The following is a 26,010-nucleotide window of genomic DNA, read 5'->3' on the forward strand; positions in this document are numbered from 1 at the left end:
AGGATCTCCAAAGAAATGAGAAACTAACTCTCTTTAATTGAGGCTGAAAAATCCCAAGGTATGATTGATTGTATTGGTCTGGTCTGTGTCACTGCCCACACCTGTCCTAGAGATAGGTGGGTTAATGACTGGCCAGGCCTAGGTCATGTGCCCATCCTGTGAATGAACCCCAGTGGATCCCCTTTAAAGAGTGGAGGTGCAAGGAGTGGGGAGGGGCAGTGGCTGAAATGAATTCTGAGCAGAAAAAAGTTGTCAAATTTGGTTGGAATGGGGACTTTGTGGCAAAGAGCATTAAGGAGACTAAGTATGAATGGGGCAACATTGTGTAGATCAAGATCCTGTAAGTAAAATGGAACACCAGACGTTCTGAGAAGTCCATGTACGTGTGTGTACCTGCGTGTACGGCTGATTCTGGTGGTTCACAGTTGTTAGGTTCCATAAAGCTGCCGCCAACTCTGATTAGCAAATCCCAAATCACTGCCGTAGAGGAAATGCAGGGGTAGGTTCCTGTGAGCCTCTGGTCACCTTTTCACCTGATCAATACATAATCTTGTTTTGTGAGTGTGTTTGTTTAAAGATACTTTAATGTACATTGTTGATTCACCAAGCCTGGGCTTATAGCCAGCAGCACTATATCTCAGGCCTGAAGGAGGCTCATCTCACACACGCATTTTCTCTGTGAGGCACATCATAGCCTTCCCATGCTTAGGAAAACTAGGCAGCACTTCAGCACTAAACTTGGGGGCCATTTTAAACAGCAAAACCGCCAACAAAAAGCACAAAAATGAGGAAAACGTGGTACTAAAGAGACCACGAAAAGGACACTTGTTTACAGTAAGAGCTGAAACAAGGAGGCAGAGCATCGCCTTGATTGGTGTCAGCTGGGAACCTGCCAGTGGGTGGACTCAGGTTTGCTCTGCTTTGCATATGCCCAGGGATGACTGGGAAAGCATCTAGGGTATATTGATTTGGGGGGTTTCCAAAACATTTTAGTGAGCAGACACATGAGGACTGACGGTATTTTCCCCCTCGGTATTTGGAGATTCAGGGAGAAGTAGCAGCAATGGTTGGGAGGGCTTGAAGGAGTGATGCGGGTGGGGGTAGAAGTGGGAGCGGGGATGAAACACCAGGGTCCAAAGGGAGGGAGGACAGGACTTGACTTGCAACTGTCCAGCTGGACATCAAGGAAGGAAGAGGGCAAACTCAAGGAGGCAGGAGCGAGCAGCTTGAGCCTAGAAAAATGGCAAACCCAGTCTGGAAGGGAATCTGATTTTGAGGGGCAAGATGATGAATTCTGAAAGGAGGCTTTAGTCCTGTCAGATGCTATGTGTTCTTCACTGAGATTTGTTTAAAAAGTATACGTTTAAGTGACTTAAGTTATGAGCACTGTTCTGCTACCAAATCTTTCCACTTCCAATCAAAACCTCATTACCTCTACTACTATTGCTGCTGCTGCTGCTACTGCTACTACTATGTACCTATAGCACTTATAGGGTGCCAGACCTTGTTCTGGGTTCTTTACGTTGATTAGCTTATTTCTCACAGCCTCTGAAGTATCATTAATAGACCCATTTTCCAGTTGAACAAACCGAGGCAAAGGGTAGTAACTTGCTTGCGGTCCAACCACTGGAAAATGGTGGACTCGGTTCATAGGATCTATATGTTTAACTACCACATCAAACTAAGTACTGGTTACTATTCACAAACTCTCCTTGACCACATTGCTGTCTTCCTGCCTCCCCCTGCCCCACCCCACAAATTCCCACCATTCCCTCTTCACTCACTTTTTGGCTTTGCCAAAATTGCTTTAAAAAAAAAAGCAATGATCTTTAGCTGTCTAGATCTATTTCAAACTATTGCTCATAAATTCCTAAATCTTTAGTTTCTTTTCTGAATAAATCTAATTAAACTCTCCATTTTCTTACACTTAAAAAATGTTTTGCTAGCCTTTCATAAATTTAATTTTCCTTTTATATTTGATAGTAACATAATCTAGCACTTTTAGGTACTAATAAAAGAATTCTTTTTGCTTTAAGCAACTCATTTGATATCCTCATATTTAAAGGAGTGATACTATTTTTCTAGTTGAATACTGTAATAATATTTATAAAACAGCTGGAAAGTCATAAATTGAACTATTAAATAAATGCAAGTGTTTTTAGTGTGAAATGTAAACTTGCCTAGAACATCTACACACATACCTTCTTTGTTTGCTGGCTTTATTTTTGATTGAGCTTAGATTCCTCAAACATAGCTGGTCTCTAGTGGGGAGCATCTGAGAGAGGTAGTTTTTGAGAAAGAAGGGTGGGAAGAACTTAATTCAGCAAACACACACTACTCTGCATCTTATTCAACACTTATAACCACATGCAGTTTTTATGACCGGATCTTGGGAGCCGTCCACAAGACGGCTTGTCTAGGTTCAAGGACACAGCCACTGTGTGCCAGCAGTTGCCAGTGGGCCAGGGCTCCTGAATGCTTCATGTATCTGCTCATGTTCTTTTCACGGCTACTCAAATTCAATTTGATTTAAGTTTTGTCTGACAACAATAGCCACCTGGCCTTGCCGTGCACGCCCTCATTCCTACTGGAGACACCCAGCTTCAAAATGCCTGTCTCACCCACAGCTCCCATCTCTGCGGCTGACCTTCCTCTAGCACACTTTGTTCTACAGGTGACACCTGGCTTGCCACCCCAGCCACTGCTGACTGGACCAAGTGGGCCGTCTGACTTGGACCAGTTAAGGACATTTTCAGTTTTAGGTGATGGAAAACCTTCTCAGCCTGGTCTGAGTGAAAAAGAACCTCACCAGCTGACATGGCTGCGGGCCCCGCCGGCTCCAGAGGCTGCAGACACCACCATAGACACCTGCTCTCTCTTTTACCTCCTGGCTGCCTCTTCCTCTGTTGGCTGCATCCACAGCAGGTGGCCCTGGCGGCGACAAGATGGCTGCTTGCAGCTCCAGGCTCACATCAATGCAGCTCCGAGCAGAGGTAAAGGAAATGCTCCTTTCTCAACAGTCTCAGCATCTAATTGGCTTGGGTTGGGTTCTCCAAATCACACTGGCCATTGACAATGTTGGGTCCAGCTACTTAAACCACGTGCAATGATGGTGGGGGCGGGGGGAGGTATGATTTTTCTAAGGAAAATCTGGGCACTGTTACCACAAGAAGGGAGACAGATGCTGGTGGCAAAAACATCAACTCTTAATTAACACATGACCCAAGGACAGGCAATATGCAGGCTTGACTGGCCAGTCAGAAGGTCTGGTGGGAAAAAGCTCCCTAACAAGGACAAGTGGCTGAATGAAAACATGAGACCCTCTCTTTCTGGAGGAAATGAAGTTGAGGCCCAGAACTGAGCAGTTGGTAGAGGCAGCATAAGCAGAAGGACATGGAGACTCAGGGACAGGGAGGGAGGTGGAGCCATGAAGTCCTTGGGAGAGGAGGAGGTGAGACCCAACAGACTCCTGCTGTGGAGGGAAGCCTGCCTAGAGCTGCAGTCCTGGGGCTCCTGGGACCTCTTGGTCCTCAAGTTTCTGAAGCTGCCAAGATGCCTGTCATTATCTCCAGATGCTTCCTCAGGATGACTTACAGCACTCTGAGGTGAGGAACCCATGGACCTGACCAACACTTACATGCAGGGAAGGTAAAGACAAACAGGAAGGAGAAGAAATAAAAGGACAGAATGTGGTGACAGTGGAGTGGCAAAGAGCACTATTTCCTGTGCTCTTGGAAGCCCGGGTGCTGTGCCTGGGGAAGGCAGGGGCTGAGTGGACTCCCCTAAGCCATCTATCCTGGCCCCTGACTTTACCTCTCAGCAGCCAGCTGGAGAGGCCACGCGCTCTCCCTGCCCCACCACCTCCTTTAAGCCCTGAACACTTAGTTTCTAGGTCATATCTAGCTTCCAGGAAGGTGGCCTGTGCAGTCTACTGGCCAGGCACCTTTACACCCAACTAAAAGTTCTTTTTTCTGGGCTGCAATGCTTGTGGGATCTCAGTTCCCGGACCAGGGATTGAACCTGGGCCACGGGAGTGAAAGCCCAGAATCCTAACCACTAGGCAACCAGGGAACTCCCAAAGTTCAGTTCTTTATACTAAAAGGTGAGGATGACTGGAAAGAGGCAACTTGCCAACTCAGCCTCACCCCAAAAGCGTTGCTCTGTGCCCCTCCCCTGGACCACACACCCACCCATGGTCATCCCCCTTCTGCTCTTCTCTTGGACAGTAGCTTACAGTTAGGAATGGCCTCTTCAAGCTTTCGCTTTACTTTTCTATTTCAGTTCCCTGCAGCTAACTGACCATATCCCTCTGAGTCTCTTAGTTCAAACCTTTTTCACACCAGGCCACGTGAGTCACACAGTTGCTGGTTAGCCAGCAGAGCCACTGGCCTAGACACAGGTGTCCATCTCGGTCCAATTAACTGTGTCGAGGGGAGGGGCAGGGGCTGCATGCTACAGGTGGTGATCTGTCTCAGATGCAGCTTAGGTGGGGGTAGGCAATGACTGACTTACCCAGACAATTATATCCCCCCCCCCCCCCACCACCCGCTGAGTCAAGCAGGTGGCTGTGAACATCCTCACATACTGTGTTAGCTTCCTGGGACTGGTGTAACAAATTACCACCAGCAGGGTGGTTTAAAATAACAGAAATGTATTGTCTCACAGTTCTGGAGGTTAGAGGTCTGAAACCACAGCGCTGGCAGGGCTGTGCTCCCTCTGCAGCGTGTAGAAGAATCCTCCTGCGCCTCTTCCCAGCTCTGTGGTTTGCCTACAACCTGTAGCATTCCTCGCCTCCTGTGTCTGTCTTCACACGGCTGTCTTCTTAAAAAGACACCAGTCCACCCTACTTAACTAGTAACATCTGCAATGATCCTATTTCTAAACAAGGTCACTGTTTGAGGTAATGGGGCTAAGCCCTCAATGTATCTTTTTTTGGGGAGAACACAATTTAACCCATAAAAAATACCCACGTGGGTTGTACGACAAGTGTCTCCACAAATCAGACACACACGTAATTATTTTGGCAGAATTACTCCCAAATGCACAATCCTTATGTGAAGGGCATATGACACTGCAGTGGGTACTGTCATGAGGATGTGTCTGCTGTGTCTTTATATATTCACTGAATGTTCTCAGTTATGCTATTAAGAAAGTAGCCTTGGTGTTACTAACCTCCCTCCAAAAAAGAAAAAAGGTAAAAAAAAAAAATCACTATTCAGAGGTAATATTGAGGAATAACTTTATTTCATTTAAGATTCTTTTTTAAAAAACTTTATTTGGCTGTGTCGGGTCTTAGTTGCAGCATGAGTGATCTTTAATGGCAGCATGTGGCTCTATCTCGCCAACCAGGGATCGAACCTGGGCCCCCTGCATTGGGAGCACAGTGTCTTTCTTAGCCACTGGACTACCAGGGAAGTCCCTGTCTTAAGATTCTTTAGTCACTGCTTAAAATAAGGTCTAGTAATTGGGAAAAATAAATCTGATACAGTAGGCAAATGCAAGAGCACTAAAAATGTGTGCAACTGCCTCTTAGGTTCTTTACAGTGTCTTACATGGAGCCAAGATGGCCTCTGTCTTCAAGGAAGAGCGGTCCTTGGGTAAGGGCAGGAACCACATGGAACAGAGTCATGGAGGAGCTGAGGGCAGTCACTGAGACAGAGGGCAGCACGAAAGGGTCTGAATATGTAAACAGTTTTTTCCTTTTGGATGCTAATCTCTCCCTTAAAAGAAATACCAAAGAGACATTATAATGGTTTTACAGAGGAGAAAGACCTATCTTGGAACTAAAGGATAATGTAAGGTAAGGAAGGAAATTGTGTCAATAATTTCTATACCTTACTTCATAAAATCCTTAAAAGACGGTTTTAAGATAGAAAGTTTTATCTTTTTTTTGGGGGGGGGGGTTGGAAAATGAGACATTTCAAGAGTTTGATCACCCATTTCCCTCCTTCCATTCCCATGACTTTCACTTTGCTGTGGCCAGAGTCAGAGTTCTGACTGGCACCTCCAATCATGTCATTCTCCTCTACAAAAATCCTCAGTGGGTCCCTATTACCTAGAACAGTAGTTTTCAGAGTTTTCCATAGCAGAACCCTTTTACTAAGGGACATTCTGTACAGATTTTTCCTATATCTATGTATGTGTGTCAATTTAAACTTACCTATTGGATAAAAGGGGTCTTTTATGTAGATCTTTTTATAAGTTCAGATTAATAATATTTACTTATCAAGTAAACAAGAACAAAGAAACTATTCTAATAAAAAGAGAACTTTGGAATTAGGCGGTGAGACACAGGTGAAAGTGAATATTAGTGTTACTCAGCAGCAGTAGTCAGTTTCTGCGTGTTATTATGCTGTAAAGAAAACCCTGATCCTTGCAGATAATCAAGTCTGTTCTCCACGTTACATCCAGAGTGATCTTTTACAAATGCAAACCCGATATCGTACTTCATCAACTCTAAAATGCCATTGAGTGTAAGTTGTGTTGTTACTTTATTATAGCTCAGAAAGAAAAAAATGTTATTTAAACTTTGATTTTGGAGATATTAAGATGCAAAAAAAGCGTGTCTCACAATCATTGGGATAGGGTGTGCCAGCCACTTCATCCTCTTAAAAAGCAAGGGCTTCTGGTTCTCTCAGTATCAGGACAAAGCTTGAAGCCGGCATGGCCTAGCAGCCTGCTCTCTGCCCTCTCTCTGCACTGGCCTTCTTTCCATTCACCCAGTCTTCCAGATCACAGATCAAGCTTTACGTCCTCTGGAGCCCTCCTTGACCTCCCTGACCAGGCCACGTCCTCAACCACTTGGGTGTCTCTCTTTGACAGCACTTACCATGGTTGACATCTTGTTTGGCTGACATCTTAATTTGGCTCGTGGGTTTATTTGATTAGCATCTAGCTCCGCGAGGACAGAGAACATGAACTTCCCCACACTACTGTATCCTTAGCGCTTGGCACAGTGCCCAGTAGCACCTGGTAGACAGAAGGTACCCAAATATTTGTTGAATGAATGAACTGAAATCATTTTTTTTTTTTTTAAATTCTTGTGGCTGACTTTAGAATACGTGCTCTTGAATTCAAAGGATCAGGATAATCTAAAAATGTTGAGAACAGTTAAGACTTTTGGGTCAGAGTCGAATGATTAACGATTATCTACCAAATTCTTGTCTCCTTATCACAAATGCCAAATTCAGACAATTACTATGTGTTAAAACTCTATCACAAGGTGGTTCATGTGTTATGAACCCTCAGCGTTCGAAGATTCTGCACAGAGCTGGTGCATCTGGGCTTCTCCTGATTTTCAGGTTTACTCTGCTCTGAATATACCTGCCTTATACAGGCATGAATCCAGAGGGTTGGTGAGGGCTCCGTCTTCCCAAACAATGACACATTTGTAAGACTGCACTGTATTTATAGCGATGACAGATGCTTTCCTCTGTGGCCTGCACCAAAACATGTTCATCTAGATTTTGGAAGCACAAGGAAAGGTGATAAAATCTGGTATATAAAACATTTGAGGGTGTAGGTATTTCTTTTGCATTACAAGTTTTAAATTAGTGAAAAATATTTCAAAGAGGAGATTTAAATAAAATGCTTGTGGAACCTCAGAAGTGCATTTATTTGCAAAACCAAAGGGCAATTTGAAAACCACTGACTGGCTGAATCAAGTCTTATTTCTAGATTTGCCAGGCATGTCCTGATCTGCCCCCTGCCTGCTTCTTGGGCAGTGGTCCCAGCCAGCTTTATGTCCTACAAGAACACATTACTATCACCCACCCTGGGAACAAGCTCTGTGTTCTCACATCCTGGGCCCATAGGACTGTCCCCACCTCTTCTTTGTCTTGGTCTCAGCTCACGTCTAGGCCTCCTGACGTCTTCTCTGACCACCGCCAACCACTCAGGATTCCCTCTAATGCTCTCACAGGAAAGCTCATATCTCCGTTGTACAGATCACCTTGCTGTAGTCTGTCTGTCTGTCTCCCCATAGACTGCAAGCTTCTGGAGGGAAGGCACTCCATCTTGGTACTGTTGGCATGGTCCGGGAGCTAATGTACAGCAAACACTTAGTGACACAGCCATGATGACCTGAATGGCTTCAATTTTTGCTAGTGGAAAAATCTGTATCTTGTGGTTTTAAATTATATTTCCTTCATCACTTAGTAGGGTTACGAGTAAGCGTCTTTTCATATGTTTATTAGTCATGTGTATTTCTACAGGTGACTGTCCATAGCTTTTGCCCATTTTTCCATGAGACTATTTTTCTTATTAATTTGTAGGACTGATAATCTTTGGATACACAGCATACTAACCCTTTGTCTGGTAAATATGTGGCCAACATTTTCTCACAGATAATTTACTGATTTTAAGTAACATTCATGAAAACATTTTATTTTAAATGTATTTGATCTGCCATTCTTTTCCATTATGGCTTTCAGATTCAGAATACGGTGTAGACTCTACCTCCAAATTAAAACAATATCCTTTCTTATTTTTGCATGGTACTTTCATAGTGTATGTTTATGTGTATAGCACTTAGCTCTTAAATCCATATAAAAATTTTAAATGTATAATATGAGAGTACACTTTTTTTTTTTTTGAGAGTACACATTTTTAAACGCACAGTTGAGACAGGGATTTAGCTCATTTTTTTCTATTTTGTGACAAATTTAATAGCCAATAGTCACAATAAGTATGGAATAGTTCTCCATTTCCCTACTGATTTGAAATGTCGAGCAGGCATTTTAGATGAGACTCAAAGAAGGGAATTGGATTTGGATGTGGGGAGACCGACAGGAAGTCACCCAGGTGTTTGGGGCCAAGTGTGTAGCAATGGCATGGAAAAGTGATGGGTGTTATTTACGAATGGTGAGCACAGTGGTCCTGGAGCCAGGAAGCACACAATTTATAAAGATCTGAAGAAAGACTTGGAGAAAAACAGCAAATTTTAGTACATAGCTAGAAGATTTTTTAAAAATAAAATTCACTACCCATTCAAAATAGAAACTTTTAGCAAACTTGAAATAAAAGGAAATGTTAATCTGAGTTTAAAAAACTTACAGCAAACATCATACTTCATGGTGAAATACTGAAAGCCTTCCTCCAAAATCCAGGAACAAGACAGGAATGCCTGGTATTATTTCTCTTCAACATTTTAGTGGAAGTCTTAGCCAATGCAATAAGGCAAGGATAAAGAAGACATGAAGATTAGAAAGGAAGAAATGCACATCATTATTCACAGATGACATGAATGTGTCAGAAAATAGAAGAGAACTATAAATTCTTTGTACATTCTCTGATGTGGGCCTTAGCAACATTTTTTGGATCTGTCTCCTCAGGCAATGGAAACAAAAACAAACAGGATTACATCAAACTAAAACACATTTACACAGGAATCTATCAACAAAACTAAAAGGCTGCGTACTGAATGGGAGAAGGTATTTACAAACTATATCTGACAAGTGGTTAATATCCAAAATGTAGAAAGAACTCATACAACTCAACAACAATATAAACAAATAACCTGATTAAAAGATGGGTAGAGGATCTGAATAGACATTTTCCCAAAGACATGCAGATGGTCAACAGACACATGAAAAGATGCTCAAAATCACTGATTATCAGGGAAATGCAAATCAAAACCACAATGGGATATCACCTCACATTTGTCAGAATGGCTATTATCAAAAAGACAACAAATAACAAGTGTTGGTGAAGATGTGGAGAAAAGGGAATCCTTGTGCACTGTTGGTAGGAATGTAAATTATTGCAGCTACTATGGAAAACAGATGGAGGTTCCTCAAAAAATTAAAAACAGAACTACCATATGATCCAGCAATTCCACTTCTGGGTATTTTTCCAAAGAAAACAAAAACATTAATTTGAAAAGATATCTGCACTCCTATGTTCGCTGCAGCATTATTCACAATAGCCAAGATATAGAAGCAACCTAAGCGTCCATCATCAGATGAATGGATAAAGAAGATGTGGTCTATATGTATAACAGAATATTACTCAGCCATAAAAGAATGGAATTTGCCATGTGTGACAACATGAGTAGACCCAGAGAGTATTATGTTAAAGTGAAAACAGTCAGAGAGAGACAAATGCTGTATGATTTCAACTTACGTGTGGAATCTGAAAAACAAATGAACAAATATAACAGAGTCACAGATGCAGAGAACAAGCAGGTAGTTGCCAGAGGGGAGAGGGGTATGGTTATGAATGGAATGGTGAGAGAAACTGAGAGGTACAAACTTCCAGTTACAAAATAAATGAGCCACCAGCATGCAGTGTAGAGCGGGGAACAGCATCAAGAAGAATGTACTATCTTTGTATGGTGACAGATGGTAACTAGATTCATCATGGTGATCAGCCTGTAATGTATAGAAATTTGGAATCACTATTTTGTGCGCCAGGAACTAACATAGTATTATAGGTCAGTTATACGTCAACAAACAAACAAACTTACAGAAAGAGAGATCAGATTTGTGGTTACCAGAGGTGGGGAATGGAGGAAGGGGGAACTGGATGAAGATGGTCAAAAGGAACAAACTTCCAGTTATGAGATAAATAAGCACTAGGGACAGAATGCACAACATGATTAATCTATTAACACTACTGTATGTTATACATGAAAGTCTGTTAAAAAAGTAAATCCTAAGAATTCTCATCACTAAGGAATCTTTTTTCTTTTTCTTTTATTTTGTATCAGTATGAGAAGATGGATATTCATGAAACATTGTGGTGATCATTTCCTAATGTATGTTAGTCAAATCATTATGTTGTATACCTTAAACTTATACAGTGCTGTATGTCAAATATATCTCAATAAAACTGGAAGAAAAAAAGAAGTAAAAATTTTCAGAATTAGTAAGTGACTTAGCAAGATCACTAGATGAAAGGAAATAGAAGCAGAAATCAATTGTTTTTATTACAAGCTACAAATGGAAAATGCAGTTGTAAAAAGGAGTTTAACTTACAATAGAACAAAAAAGACAAACACATAGAATTCTAACAAGATACATGTGAGATTTCTACACTAAGAGAAATCTTTGAGAAAAACTAAAGCATATCTAAAAAATTCTAAAAGGAGGGATACATTATATTTGTGGATTGAAACTTGACATTGTAAAGTTGTCAATTCACCACAAATGGACCCATACATTCATTACAATCCCTATCAAAACATCAGTAGGTATTGACATGGAAAAATAAGCTGATGGTAGCAATAAATAAAATAACAGTTGTGAGATCACTAACCAGTTACAACAATCATTTTTACGGAAAAGTGAAGTGTGACTGATTTGGCATTGGAAGAAGATATGGCAATATAAATATTTAACAAACATTTCTTCAGTATTTGCTGCTATGTGCCAGGTGCACTGCTGTGTGTTTTCCAAAGGGCATGCACAGAACCTCAAATCCTGAGATGCTCAGTAGTCCCATGCCTATAGGAAAAGCTCACGCTGCTGTTTCCTCTTGGAGATTCCTGTTGCACAGCAGGACTTTAAAGCCTCTGAGAAATTTCAGAGAAGAAAAGCAAATAGAATTGTGTCGAACCCAGGATTTTCCAGTCTTATTTGATCATGACCTCTCTTTGAGAAACACTGGCCTGGAGTGCTTTTTATATTTTTTGGTTCTCACCATTATCTGTGAGGTAGCCAAGGGCTGAACTGTTCATTTTACAGATGAAGACATGGAACCTCAGGCAGGTGAAACTTACACCAGGTCTTATAGCTACTAATATCGGATCTGCGATGCACACTCAATTTTTCAAAAAACAAAAACAAACAAACAAAACAAAACAAAAAAACCCTCAGTGCTTTTTCTAGGGTCAAACACTACTTTCATGTGAAATAGCATTTCAGAGATGGAATAAACCTAAGTGATCTCTTAGACTAGTAACCTTATTATCTTGATGAGGCAACTGGGGCCCAGACAAATTAAGTGTCTTGCCCCAGGTCAAGAGCTTGCAGACTAGCAGAAGGAATAAAAGAATCCATGACTCAGTGACTCCCAATTAAGTGCTCTACTGCCCCATATAATTAGGAGGCAAATCTGTGTCAATGGCGGGTGAGATCAAATTAACTGCCCAGATTGAGTAGGCATTCAGAGATGCTGAATGAATGATTTACCTGGGAGAAGATGGTCCTGGAGCTCTATCAAGTCCTCATGTGATTTTGAAATGAGGATTTAGAAGCCATTTGATGACTGGGTTATAATACAGTACTGAATATTGTTATTTTTAAAACTTTAATCACCTCGTTGGTATTATTTTCTCCCTCTCCCCTGAAAAGGGCCACAGGCCACATAAAAAAATTAAAAGGAATTTAAATTTCTGATTAAAAGTGATTTCACAACTCTAATGGGGCACATCTTGGAGTGTCACAGGTTGTGAATCATTTTTCTGGAGTCTCAGATATGAGGAACAGAAGAGGAATAATGTGGGAGTCACAGACACCTGGCTGAATCTGCAGGGCAGGGAAGGGTATGTTTACTGCAGGCGCTGCTGTCAGAAGGTGCAGGATGGAAAACCCAAACACTCTTGGATGAGGGCCTTGTGCAGGGTTGGGCTGAAACTTCTAAAATTCATGAAGTGAAGAAGGGAAAAGCCTATCTTTATGGGCAGAGGAACAATTGAGGGCCTTTGAGAGACAGCTGAAGAAGAGAAGGGTAAGTCTGGCCTTAAGCAATGGGTAAGAGGAAAGTAAGTGAATACAAGCATTAAGCTGACTTTTGGACTTTAAAAGGAGCAGCAGTAGTTCTTTCTGTGCAGGAATGTTTTGGTTGTGGCTGGTGGCCACTGGGAAGAATGGGCATCGTGGCTGTGAAGGGCCATCAGTGGGAAAGTTCCACTAAGGACAAGGAAAGAGTAAACAGAGGCAAACCTGTTTACTCTTCTCTGCTTTATCTTCTCCACGTACATGATTCTTGGGGGCCTTATGTGGGGGCTGGGACACGTAGAGCAGAGCATGATTTAGGGGCTCCTGGGTCCACTGGGAGAATATCACCATAATATCAAGCTGACTGCACCCCATCCAGCGCACAAAATGTGCAGTCTGGTGTCTATTTGATATGATTTCAATTTACTTGAGAAATTCTGTTCTTTAAGCTTTACTGGAGGGCAAATAAGTCTCTTCAGTAGACCATCTTTACCTTATTTTATTCTCCACATCTCTCTTTTTTTTTTTGCCACGCAGCTTGCAGGATCTTAGTTCCCTGACCAGGGACTGAACCTGGGCCACGGCAGTGAAAGCTCCGAGTCCTAACCACTGGACTGCCACGGAATTCCCTCCACATCTCTTTTTTAGCTCATTAGTACAATCACACACCCAACAAGGTAAGGGAGGGCAGTCCTTTAGTTTCTCAAAAGTAATTACTACCTATGATGAAAACAAAAACGAAAGCAAAAACGTAAGGCCAGGAGTTTCTAGACACTAAATCTCCTTAAAATTTTATAAGCAACCATTATCCCAACTTGCACCTCATCTAAATTTGTGGAATTAGCATTATTTCAGCCCACCCCTGCCCCAAAGAAAAACACAGCAGGATCTTTGGTGACACAGTTATTGATGCTGCCCATCATTTAGTGTGGGAGGTGGCTCAAAGGTGGCGCTGGTGAAACAGGAGGAAGATGATACACAGAGCAAGGCAACTTCTCAAAGTAAGAGTTCTCCATTTACGTTTTCATTTTAAACCTTTATTGCTTTTCTCTGATTATAAAAATATTTCTGTAGAAAAACTGTGGATCTTTCAGAAATATGTAATAGAGAAAGTGAAAGCAATCCATAACTCCATCCATAGAGTGAATTACTCTAGCTTTTCCAACATTGATTTAAAACAAAATAAAACTGTTGTTCTTTTTTAAATGGGATCATACTATGTTTAATCCAGCAATTTGCTTTCCTTGCTTAAGATTTTATTTGGTCTACCGAACAAATAAAAGATCCATCACATCTTTTTCAAAAGATTGTGTAATATTTTATGGAAAGATATTTTTACAATTATTTTACTTTGGTGTACATTCTTGTGAGCTTACACATGTGAAAGCATTTTTGGATATAAAATCCTAGATATGGATTTGCTGGGTCAAAGGTGCATGGATTAACATTTTTATTAGACTGTACTAAATTTTAAATCTTTCAAATTGGTCTGTGGATTGAAGTGGCACCAGCACAATTTCTTTGTTGTGAAGTCTCTCTTTCAAACAAGTGCCACCAAGTCTAGTTCTCTTTAATTCCTTTTTCAGAAGTCATTGAAATGATAGCTTCCTGTCACAGGCTGGCATGGGACCTCAGGTATTCTCAGTTTTTCAGTGCTACAGCTCTCAAGCATGTCAAAAATATTTGCCACTTTTGGGGAGTGAGCTTTCGGATTTTTTTTTTTTCAGATGACATTAACTTCAGGTAATCTTTTTGGAGTTTTGAATAGGATTTAATGAGATAGATACAATTAGACTAATCTATTTCGTAATTCTTCATCCTTCTTTCATCTGCTGGAGTGACTATAACATACTGGTGCTCTTGGGGCAACCACCTGTGTTATTAGGAGCAAGAGGCCATATCTGCCACCTCTCATCTACTTAGCATATGGTTACTGTTTCTAGCAGTTTTCCAATATTTGTCACATTAAACCTTAAGTCACTACTTCTGACCACCTTAAGCAACACTTCTATTTCAAGAGGACAAATAAGATCGAATTTCAAGAGTAAAATACTTGTACCCGGACCTTATAGTCTAAAGTGATTTTTGCTTCCTCGGGACTCAGATTTTAAAATGTTTGTGCTATTCATTAACTTGGCAATTGCTCAAGGACCTTCTTTGGACTTAAAACAAAAGTTAAACCATTACAGTGTTTATATAAATCAAGTCACTAACTATATTCTTCGCACTAGACTATATGATGCATGAGAGGAGGGACTTCTGTCTGGTTCAATGATGATTCCCTGAATCTAGAACGATACCTGGAATATAAAAAGTGCTCAATATTTGTTGAGAGAATGAAAAATTCTTTGAAGGCAAGAATCGTCTTATATTTTCCATCCCCATGATAAATGACAAGTTGCTGATTAAAATTAAGAAAAGGATCTTCATTGAAAAACAGAAACTTAAGACTTTCTTAGAAGCTAAGTTGTGAAATATCCCTGGCCTTAATAATAATCAAGAATCTTTCTAGCCCTAACTTACTATGAATCTACTAGTTTTCAAAGAATTAGAACCCAATATAACATGTATACTACTAAAACTAGAGTAAGAATAATTGGGTAAATCTTTGATTTCGAAAGCAGGGCACTGTTTTTTCTAAGCCTTTGGATCATCATTATAAAGATCAGATTTGAGAATTAAGCTATAATATATTGACCTCAAGCTATATTCTCTAAGTCCCTTTTTTGAAAGAAAAAAAAATCATGGCATCAAGTTGTTAACTGGGCATGCCTCTATAAGCATAAAAGTATGATTTTAATGTCAGTGTATAAGCTAGAAGACAAAGGAAATACTAATGCACAATGTTTATATAATTTGGACTATGGCAATGGTGGTATGATGCTAATGAGAGATATATCTGCCTTTAAATCCACGTCAAATGTGCAGTTACTTGGATTTAAAGCCAATAAAAATAAAAGCAATGAAAAATCATGAGAAAGGGAATTACAGTGAAAGAAGCACCATCTAAATCTGGAGCATATTTTGGGTCATATACAACATTTTGGGGAATAAAGGGAGAAAAAGAGTGAGAGGAAAAATGTACAAGAATTTTTAGAAAGTCACTCCAGAAAAAAGTCCATCTTATAAAACACGTTGTAATTCTCCTCTTTTAGTGCTTACTTATGTCAGATCTCTCACTGGATGTTTGGTTTCCTGTGACTTAGAAAAATTATCTTGTGGTTAGAAAATAGCATATTCTCAAGATGGTTGACTGAAAAGACTATTTTTTGGGCTTACTATTTTTTACAACAAATTTTACTTTAAAAAGAGAGTGAATTAATCAGATTTGAGATTAACGTTCACTAGTAGAAATGTAGTGAATATACTCAGTCCGCTTTTAAAAAAAGAAGGATCAGATCTTGAAAAGCATTTTACATATAGGCAATGGACAGAAAAAACAGGGCCTGAAATAGATAAGAGTTTTTGATGTGTTACAAAAAAACAAGAAAGAGAAAGAAAAAAAAATTAAGAATACTTGGGGGGGAGGGGCAAGAAAAATTTCATGAAACAGAATAGTTAGAGAAACACATGCGCCCAAGTTAAACTAGGGAGCAAAGTCTGAAGAACTTCAACAACAGAATCATTCTTGGGGAAAACTAACACCAGGAGGACTCCTATGGTTAATTTTCTAAAATAAAAAGGTAAACAAGTATTCAGCTTGTTGAGGCTCACAACATTAGAGTATAATACAGACCCTCAAGAATAAGAAACACTCAAAAACAATTTTTAAAGACAAGTTATGGAAAAGGTTGTAAAATAAAAATTAGAACATTCTAACTTGAGGTAGATAAAATAGAAAATGAAGTCAGAATACATAAAATATTGCTTTCAATCACACATGCTAGATGTGAAGAACTGTTAGGATCATACATTTTAAAGCAAATGGGAAACAGTCAATCCTAAAATAAAGGTACAAGAAAAGTAAATTTTAGCATTTAAGAAATTCCAATTAAATGTGTAAAAATTTTTTAAAAAGTGTTTACTTAAAAATTTAAGTCCGACAGGTTATCACGCTTGTTATATTGATACTATGCTTGTAATATTTTTTACGCTGATAATATTTATAAATCAGGTATAAAAATAACATTATTTCTATTTAAAAAACTGCTTTTGAAGCTTATAAAAATCATTGTCTATTTTACTGAACGGCTCATGGTAAAACTGATGAACTATTCAATACGTACCCCAAAACAAATATATACAAAGTTCTAAATTTCATTTTTTAGGAATACCACCTTTGAAAGTGCAAGGTGCACGAATATCTCGGTGACAGATGTAAGCTCAGAGAGGAATCAGAAACGAGTTCCGAGTGGAGGCGCAGTTTAACTTGACCATTTCATGGGCACAATAAATCATCCACAAAGCCCACCTTAAATAGCTAAAGTAGTCATAAAAATAGGCCGATGGTTACTTTAGCGATAACATAATCCTTGGTCTTATTGTTGTGGAGCAGATGTCATTATGGGTGGGGCTGACGCGCAGAGCAGCTGAAACATTTTTGTACCACCCCCCGCACACTTTCAGTGGGATAGAAGGGGCTCCAAAAAGGTAAGGAGAATCTCTCAACGCTCAGTTTCTACTAGAAATAAGGAAGTTTTGATGTGGCCTTGGTATACGCAAAGCCCACATTAAGATTTTTAAAAATCCCCCATAATTAAATCCTATCCTGGAAAAGAGATCTTCCCTTTCTCTCCTCCCCCCCCCCCCCCCGCCGGCTCCTCCTTGGGACACTTGGCTGAGTCTTTCTTTCCATTCTTCCCACGCTGAGGTGAGGCTGCACGCAAGCCGAGGACGCCTGTTTTTCTTTTCGCGCGGAGAGAACTCTGCGGGTAGGAACCCCGGAAGGCAGGAAGGGAGCGGGCGGCGTTGTGAGGACGCCAAGAAGGCTCGCCGGGTACGAACCAGGCTGGGGTTGGGAAGGGACATGCGGGCCGTCGGGCCCGCAGAGGAGGCCGAGGTGATGAGGGACATGTCTCGGCTCGGAGCTGGGACCCGGCGCTTCCGGCTGGCCACAGCCGCTCTCGGCCTAGCTCGGCTCGGGTTCCGGGCTCGGCCGGGGCGGGCAGAGTGTTAGTAGAGAGGGTAACCGCGGATCGCACTTGCCTGGGACCGGGTGACCAATAACTGGTAATAGTCTTTGCTCGGCGCCGGGCCTTGTCCTACAATTTCGAACAGCGTCTCCGGCAGCCACGACGCCATCTTGGGACGCCACCGCCGTCGCTAAGACAACCAGGAAGAGGCGGGGCCTGTTTGGGGTCAAGGGGCCAAAGCCCTGCTTTAAATCGAACCCTACTTTTGAGCTGGCGGCGTGTTTCTAACTTGGGGTGACTGTCCCCTTTTCCCAGGGTTAGAGGGAAGCCTGAGTCGTGAAATTTCCACCTTGAGGTCCCGGGTGACCCGAAGGGGAATTAGTTCCTGCTACCACCGAGGGGAGGGGGTGACCCCGGCGGAGGGATACCAAGCGAAGCCCCACATTCCCCTTCCTGGTCCCTCGAAGGGATCGGGAGGAGATCGCAGGCCGCTGGGGAAGTCGAGCCGGATGGTGGGGGAGGGAGGGGCGATGTGATGAGCCGCGAGTAGGCAGCGGGGCCTGTCCCGCGGACGAGCCCGTCAGGCCGAGCCGAAGGGCAAAGTAGTTCCCAGAAGGTGTTGGAACGGGCGGGGAGGGAGGCGGCACGGGCGGAGGCGCACGCCGGGTGCGGTGCTGCGGCTCAGCTGATAATTGAAGGGACCGGAGGAGCCGCCGCCGCCGCCGCCGGGGGGGGTGGGGGGAGCGAGTGGAAGTTACTGCCGCGCCACCGAGTCCGGACCGGAGACTTTGGGGCCCAACTAGGTAACTGGGGCGCAGTTCCGAGTGGCGAGGCCAGGCCTGGGGGGAGGGGGCTGTGCTGAGGGGTGGAGGGGTGGGGGGGGTGGGGGGGAGGAGCTGGAACAGAAAGTCCCAGGAAGCCCGGTTGTGTCATCGCCGCGATTCGGCCCCCGCTCGGCCTGTTCCCGGCGGCAGCGGCGGCGGGGCCGCGGAGGGACCGGGCCGGGAGTTGACGGGCTAGGCGCTCGAGGGAGACCGCGGCTGCAGGGACTCGGGCCGGGCGGGAGCGGGGGGGTCGCTGGGTACTCCCCCCCGGCCCCCCGCAATGAGGAGGGCCCTTCACGGAACCGGGGTGAGGCGTGCGGGTCTTGGGGAGCCCGGCGGGGGTCGGGGGGGCCGGAAGTGGGCTTTGGAGCTTGGAGGGCGTCTAGGAAGAGAGAAAGTGGGGGGCCGGAAGTGCAGGTGGGGGGTGTGAAGACGGCAAGGGTTCCCCGGAAATGGGATGGGGGGCCCGGAAACCGGGAGAGGGGAGGCTCCGGGGCCAGGGACGGCCCGGAAATGGAAAGTAGGGAGCAGCTCGAGTGACAACAGTTGTGGGAAGCAAGGGTCAGAGGAGGGAGAGGCCGGAGTGACTTTAGACCGCAGTAAGGGGGTTTCCTGCCAAGGGGGACGGTTGGTGGCGGGCGAGGCCGGAGACGGGGTCTGCGCTGGGCAGCTGTTTCAGCCGTGGGAAGTTGAGGCTGAGGGAGGATGACGCCGAGAGAGGATGCAGGGGGGCGTGAAAGAGGCCGAGAAACTTGGCCGAGAGGAGCAGAGCATCCTTCTAAATAGATCAGCGTGGAAATTGGGGGGGAGGGGGTTAGGACCTGTGGGAGGGAGGTGGACCAATTGTCACTCCAATCGTATTAGCATTCAAAGCGAGTCAGGCGATTAATTTATTTATATGTGGATTACATAAAACCTATTATAACGTTTGTCCATTCAGTTCACTCTCTCTCCTCCCTCCTTGGTGAGTGGGTGTCTAGTTCTGAAACAAGTTAGAGGGGAGTTCAAATAACGAAGGTGGTAGAATCCGTAATCCTGTCCTTTATCCGTGTCGCTCCCTTCCTCAGAATAAGAGAAATCTTTAATTTGCTTGAGGAAAAAAAATAAAGACTTAAAAACACATGCAAATCGTTGGGGGGGGGGGCGGGGTGTAACTTAGACATTTGAACTCTTGCTGGGGCACGGGAGGGAATTGGTTATCCCGTGTGGCGAGGAGAGAACGGAAGGGGCTGCTCCTAAACCCTTAAGACAGATTTGTTTTTGATAATGCCATTTTACTTTGGGGAAGGTTTAGCTTAAGCTCCGTGTCTGGCTGTGGGTATGGTTTAATTGCCTCGTTAGGTAATTGAGGGAGAGTGTCAGTGTGGGAACGTTGGCGTGTGTGGGGTGGGGGGACGTTTAATGGCGCAGTGGATCTGTTCTGAGTGGACGTCTAACTGCTCCTCTGCTGTCCCCCTTCCTCGTCGGCCTTCCTCGATCTTGCCTGGGCTGCCAGATCACTCGATCCCCGGGCTTTCCTCTGTTTTGTAGGCCCTTCCGTGGTGTGTTGAACTTTCTATTCCCCTCCAGTCTCTAGCTATTTTTGGCATTTCATTTGTTAAAGACCCGGAAAGTTGAGGCTCAGAGTCTCCTCTCTAAAAGCAAAACAAAACAAAACAAAAATACGGGGTAGAAAGTTGAAAGAGTTATTGAGTGGGGTAAAAAACCGACGTTCGGAACAAAGGTCCTAGTTGTTAGAGAAAAAGGCAAGAGGCCTATATGTGGGTCTGTGTGTGTCGCATTTACCCGAGGGGTGTTGGGGCGGGGGGGAGCAGTTAAGGTTGAGGAGTGGAATTATCAGAGGTTTAGAGACAATAAATGGCGAGGGTTTTATTGAGGCTTATTTTCATACTTAGAACATGCAAAAAGATCAGTATTGTGAATTTCAGAGTAAAGACAATTTCTAGTTAGAAACTCCCTGCTCCAGGTTCAGCCCCGAAATATTGAACTAGTGTGGCATTTATGTCATTTTTGTGAAATTGGGGAATTTTTATTTCATTTATTTTTAAGCTTAAAGAGAGCATATTACCATGGCTGGGGATTGTGGGCTTTGTCCACATCTGCCTTCCTATGAATGTGCCAATATCCATAAGAATTGAAGAACTGTAATTAGATTATCACTGTTTCCATTTGCTTGCCAGTTTTTCAGGAGTTTGGGTGGTTTTTAAGTCTGCTCAGCTGACGTTTAGTGTTTAATTTGTGTCCATGAACAAGCTTTTTGTTTTGTTTTTCATTTACTTTCTGAAAGTTTTAGAACAGTTTTGGCCTTTAGAGTTCCTGAAGGTGCTAAACAAAAATATTTTTAAGATGAACAGGATGCTACTAGGTCAGGGTAAAATCAGTGCTTTCACCTAGCATAGTAAATTTGAAGTAATGTTTACTTTTCCATTCTAACTTTTAAGACTGCTGTATTTGTTATCTGGATAAGGTTGTGTGATCCTATTTTAAGGACATCATCCTAGCAAAGAAGACACATGCTGGTGTGGGAATTCATAACACTGCCAGTTAGTAGCTGTGTGACCTTAAGCTATTCCCTGACTCTATCTGGTCTTCGTTTATTTTAGTCTGTAAAATGGGGATGGGTAGTGCTGTCTTCCCTACTGGCTGGTTGTGAGATCCAAGTGGGTATAATGCTGTGAAAAACTACAGACTGCTAAATAAGTGTAAGACAATTGTCATTAGCTTTAGAAAATTACCTTATCTGTTTTGAGGTAATTACAAAAAGATAACTTTCATCAGTGGTGGTAGTGGGAGTTGTCAGTGTAAGGTAGATTGGAGATATGAAGTTATATAACACTTTATAATTTGAAATTGCTGCTAGATTGGTAGTGGAACTTGGGCCCAATTTTTGTTACAATAATTTTTATTTTTCATCAGTATGCTTGTTCAGCGTACATTGTTAATTCTGTTGAGAGAAACTTCATACAGACTTCTTTGAGTTTTTATTATGGACAAAATTTATACCTGCTCTGATTTGTGGCTCTTATGAAATTGACTTTCTCATATCAGAGACGGCAATTAAGGAGAAACATTTCTGAATCTTGATCTGTTTTGTTTACAGAATCTGGGAAGTTTTTTTGTTTTTAATTCTTTTAAGTGGATGGGTGGGTATCTTTGAGCAAATGTGATACCAGTTGCCCCTTTATTTTTGCCTGTTTGGTGAGGTAGTTTGATGGACTCAAATTGAAAAAACAACCTGCTTGTTGCTTTTTGTCTTCGCTCAGGTTCTTGCTACTGCCAGCCTGACATGTCCTTTTCTCTCATTTGAATCATTTTAGGTTCACTTCAACTCACTAACACTTCCTTGAAAATTTCTGCCCAGTGATTTTTTCCTTTTATTTCTTTGTTATCTGGATATGCTTCATTTGGGATTATAGTGCTAGGTTTGTTGACAAGCATTGCTTTTGTTTCCCTGACTGGATTATAGGCTTTCTGAGGGCAAGGATTATCTAAATGTCATTGTGTTTTGCTTGAAGGTATACTCATAAATCTCATTGAAAATAACATCCATTTTCCTTTCCACTCCAAATCAATCATGTTAGCCTAGCCTTGCTGGCTCTGCAGCCAGTCTTCCTGCTTGGAAAGGTTCTTGGCCCCAACAGATTTCTCAGGATGCTTTTTGGTTTAGCGCTCACAGTCTCTCACGTCTTCTTGACTACTGTGCCATCAGTGTCTGGATAGGATGGAAGAGGAGGAATTTGGTGGATATTATATAAGACATATAATTTGTAGGTTGTTATATAATCTTGGTACTTGTAGTTCTTTATGTGTAATGTTAGCTTTACATTTGTGTGTTTTCTTTTAGTGACTGGATATAGTTGCAACAGCTATGCTACAGATTTCTTAAAGGCATAAACCTCTAGCAGATTGTTCTTTACATTTTACCTGGTCTGCTGTGTTACTCTGTACACAGTGGGTGCTTGCTGTTATTTATGGCAAATGGATAAACTTACTGATGCCATACAGGTCTTTTGATTTTTATTTAAGTCAAATTTAACTTGGCTTATGTCCTGTATTTTTAAAAATGCAGTTCTTTAATTAAATCTAACATTCCAATTTATTGATAGTTTCAGGGTATGAACAAAAGAAGTTGTTTCCTAGACTGAATAAGTCTGCTCGATAGTTTTTCTCTGGGGACTTCTAGATTTTGGTTGTGATTCTTGAATCAGTAGTTTCATCAAATTGGATTGGCCAGGGGAAAAGCTATTCAGACCTACCTGTTTTGTCTTGAGTGTGAAGAAGCTGTTAATAGTTTTGCAGTTATGCTTGATTTAAAGTCATTATAGGGGCCAAGAGTAAAATAAAAAAGCTGTCTGTTACTCTGTTCTTTCATTAATGAACAGCACTGTTCAAGTGAGTATCTGATGTGAAGGTAGAAGACTTGGGTTCCAGTTCTGGCAATGCTTTTCCTATGGTTGTGACCTTGGGCAAATAATTGAACCTTTGTGATCTTCAAGTGCCTAATCTGAAAAATGTGGTTATGGTCACCTAACCTAGAGTTAATTGTCTCATAAATGCTAGACAGTATTCAGGAGATGAGGCTACAAAGATGGATTGGAACACAGAGCCCTTCCTCCACTTACTTGGTCATTGCTACGTTGATCATTGCCTCATTTGTTAACACTGTTCTACCTAGAATATACTTTTATGATGTATGTAGGTATTTTACTTGAAAATATTTTGAGTATAGAATAGTATTCCTTAGTTGATTATGAAGAATTCCTAGAATCTAGCACAGTACCTGGCTCTTAGTAAAGATTCTTTAAATGTTTATTGAAGGAATAAGTCTTGTGAGAATAAAGTGGTTCTGATAGTGAAAATATTTTGTAATGGTTTAATGTAATGTCCTATTTGATTTGTTTCGATAAACATTTTGAATCATTGCTAATACAAGATTTTTCTTTTTAATCTGTTGCTATATATTTTAGAGACTGCAAGTTACTTCAAATCATACATATTAAAAAAAAATTAGGGCAAGCCATTTCATATTCTTTAATTGTCCACTGTTTGCATGTAATAGTTGATCATTTAACAGCTTCATTGAGTACCTAAATATGTTTTGAGACAGTGTGTGTATTTATTAAGTACAGAATTGAGTTTTATACATTTTAGTTTTTTTTTTTTTTAATAAAGTACTCAATTTATTGAGTACCTCTTTTGTGTCACGGGTTTTTTTTTTTAATTCATGTATTTATTTATTGGCTGCGTTGGGTCTTTGTTGCCGCACGCTGGCTTTCTCTAGTTGTGATGAGTGGGGTCTGCTCTTCCTTGCAGTGAGCGGGCTTCTCATTGTGGGGGCTTCTCATCGTGGTGGCTTCTCTTGTTGTGGAGTATGGGCTTTAGGTGCTCGAGCTTCAGTAGTTGTGGCACACAGGCTTAGTTGCTCCATGGCATGTGGGATCTTCCCAGCCCAGGGATCTAATGCGTTAGCAGTGTCCCCTGCATTGGCAGGCAGATTCTTAACCACTGTGCCACCAGGGAAGTCCACGTCATTTTAGTTTATTCTGTTTCTTTTTAGAAAGGATGTATTTCTATAAATATATTACCCATGCATGGATTTTTTGAATTCTATTTATAAGCTGCAGTGTCTATCAACAAGCCTTCAAGACTTGAAGTTACAGCATTTCAATGTGTATTTTAATCAACTTGTTGGCTGTCATAACCAATGAGTTCCATCCTGACTTCACAACTCCTACTCATTCCACCCGTGGGCAGCATTTTGAATAAATAGATGTACCTTGTGCCTTGTCTTAAGGTTACATTAACTCATTTTGAAGTCCCCATACTGGTAAACGTGTGATGCCTTGGAAACCCAAAGTGAGTTTGTACAGACCTCCTATTTGAAATTCACTGTTGAGTTGTAATTTAAGCTGCTTTATGTCCTTAGAGAGCCTCCCCCAACCCCCTTTTTAAAAAAAATTCTTAAAACCCAAGGGCTTGTAGTTCTGTTGTAAACAGCAAATGTGTGAAAATGCTATAACTTCTGCTATGGCCTCAGTATTTTGTAATCCTGTTTTGCACTCTTGGCCACATGCAGTCAGATTGAGCTGTTTGTTCCTCTCTGAACACACCCAGGAACTTCATTCTTGCCTTGGCTTTGATTGTCTACCTGGGTTGATACCCCTCCCCCATCTTGTATCTCTTGTAGCTACGTATACACGCTTAACTTTCTTTTAGTAGCTCCTGTAAGATTTTCAGTCTTCACTCTCTTCTCCCCTTCTGCTCCCGTCTATAGCATTTTGTTTGTTTCAGTTATGGCTTTCACAGTCTGTCTTATTGTTTACATCTTCTTTACGAAATCTTTGGCTTCTTGGGGTAGAGGTCTCATTCTTCTCTCCTCGCAGAGGCTGGCACAAGGCTCCAATATAATGTGTTGTACCTGGTAGGTGGGAGTGGTAGAGTTCGTTTTGGTGACACATTGAGAAACTGTATTGTGAAATAATAGTAAAGTACTGACATAGTTTACTGTCAACGTGCCCATTTCATCTCATTTCATTTCATTTCATATTTTTGGTGGCTTGCAGGATCTTAGTTCCCAGACCAGGCATCGAACCTGGGCCCTCAGCAGTGAAAGCGGAGAGTCCTAACCACTGGACTGCCGGGGAATTCCCTCAACTTGCTTATTTTAGTTTTTCAGGGTTCGGTAGCTAAGTGTAGGATCCTAGAATATAAAATTTTCAGAGTTAGCCTCATTAAAATCGGCTACTTAAGGGATTGTTAAGGCACTAGACTATTTCAGTGACTTGGTTACCCCCAGTTTAGCATTTGGGGATTATGTTTATTAGTAGATGAAAGTTTGTCAGTACATGTTTTTATCAAGTGCATACTGTGCACCACAGGACTGTGCTGGGAGGAATACAAAAGGGACTTAAGATGTAGTTTTTGTTCTCTGGGTTTTGTTATGTTTGTTTAGTTGATAATCACTTTTCTTCTTAAACTGACTTTATAACTATAAAGATTAGCATAGAGAAGTATTCTGTAAATATTCTAAATGCATGTTTTCTGCATTTAGAAAAGCTGATATGAGAATTTAAGAAACAAATGAATTAGGGCATGCTTTTTTCACTGTACTGAATAAATTGTTGGAAGTGCCTTCACTTTACAAATATTTTATCAGCAACGAATGCATGTGCATTTCTGGTTCTGGTCTACCCTTTTGGAGAGTGCTGAGGAGAAATAAGAGATTTATAAAATGAGATCTCTTATTTCAAAATATACTAATTTTGCAAATGAATTCAAACTGTGTCAAAAGAACACAACATATAACATTGTGCATGTTTGTTATTAAGTACAAAGTTGAGTCATATAGTGAGGACTCAGAAGTTTAGAGAGAGATTGACGTTACTGAGGAAGATTTTATGGAGAGAGGAGGGGCTTGAGCTGGCCAGCCATCGTTTGGATAGGTGTAGAAAGGAC

The 26,010-nt window shown here is 41.7% G+C and overlaps 2 protein-coding genes across 19 annotated transcripts in view; one reads left to right on the forward strand and one right to left on the reverse strand.

The window, feature by feature from the left end:
- Positions 1-17,915, reverse strand: part of FBXO36 (F-box protein 36) — a 75,577-nt gene extending 57,662 nt beyond the window's left edge. For both annotated transcript variants that reach the window (XM_057745302.1, XM_057745301.1), the window contains exon 1: positions 17,805-17,915. In XM_057745302.1, the coding sequence (XP_057601285.1) occupies positions 17,805-17,900 (96 nt within the window). In that variant the 5' untranslated portion in view covers positions 17,901-17,915. The remainder of the gene's footprint in view (positions 1-17,804) is intronic.
- Positions 17,466-26,010, forward strand: part of TRIP12 (thyroid hormone receptor interactor 12) — a 143,796-nt gene continuing 135,251 nt past the window's right edge. For 6 of the 17 annotated variants that reach the window (XM_057745285.1, XM_057745293.1, XM_057745290.1 and 3 more), the window contains exon 1: positions 18,186-18,534. The gene's annotated coding sequence lies outside the window, so the exon portion shown is untranslated. Of the gene's footprint in view, positions 17,596-18,185; positions 18,535-18,667; positions 18,863-19,061; positions 19,155-26,010 lie in introns of those variants that run through there. The other 11 variants (XM_057745283.1, XM_057745295.1, XM_057745299.1 and 8 more) reach the window with 7 other exon arrangements.

This window comes from Hippopotamus amphibius, chromosome 8, assembly GCF_030028045.1.
Source record: "Hippopotamus amphibius kiboko isolate mHipAmp2 chromosome 8, mHipAmp2.hap2, whole genome shotgun sequence".
Lineage (NCBI taxonomy): Eukaryota > Metazoa > Chordata > Mammalia > Artiodactyla > Hippopotamidae > Hippopotamus > Hippopotamus amphibius.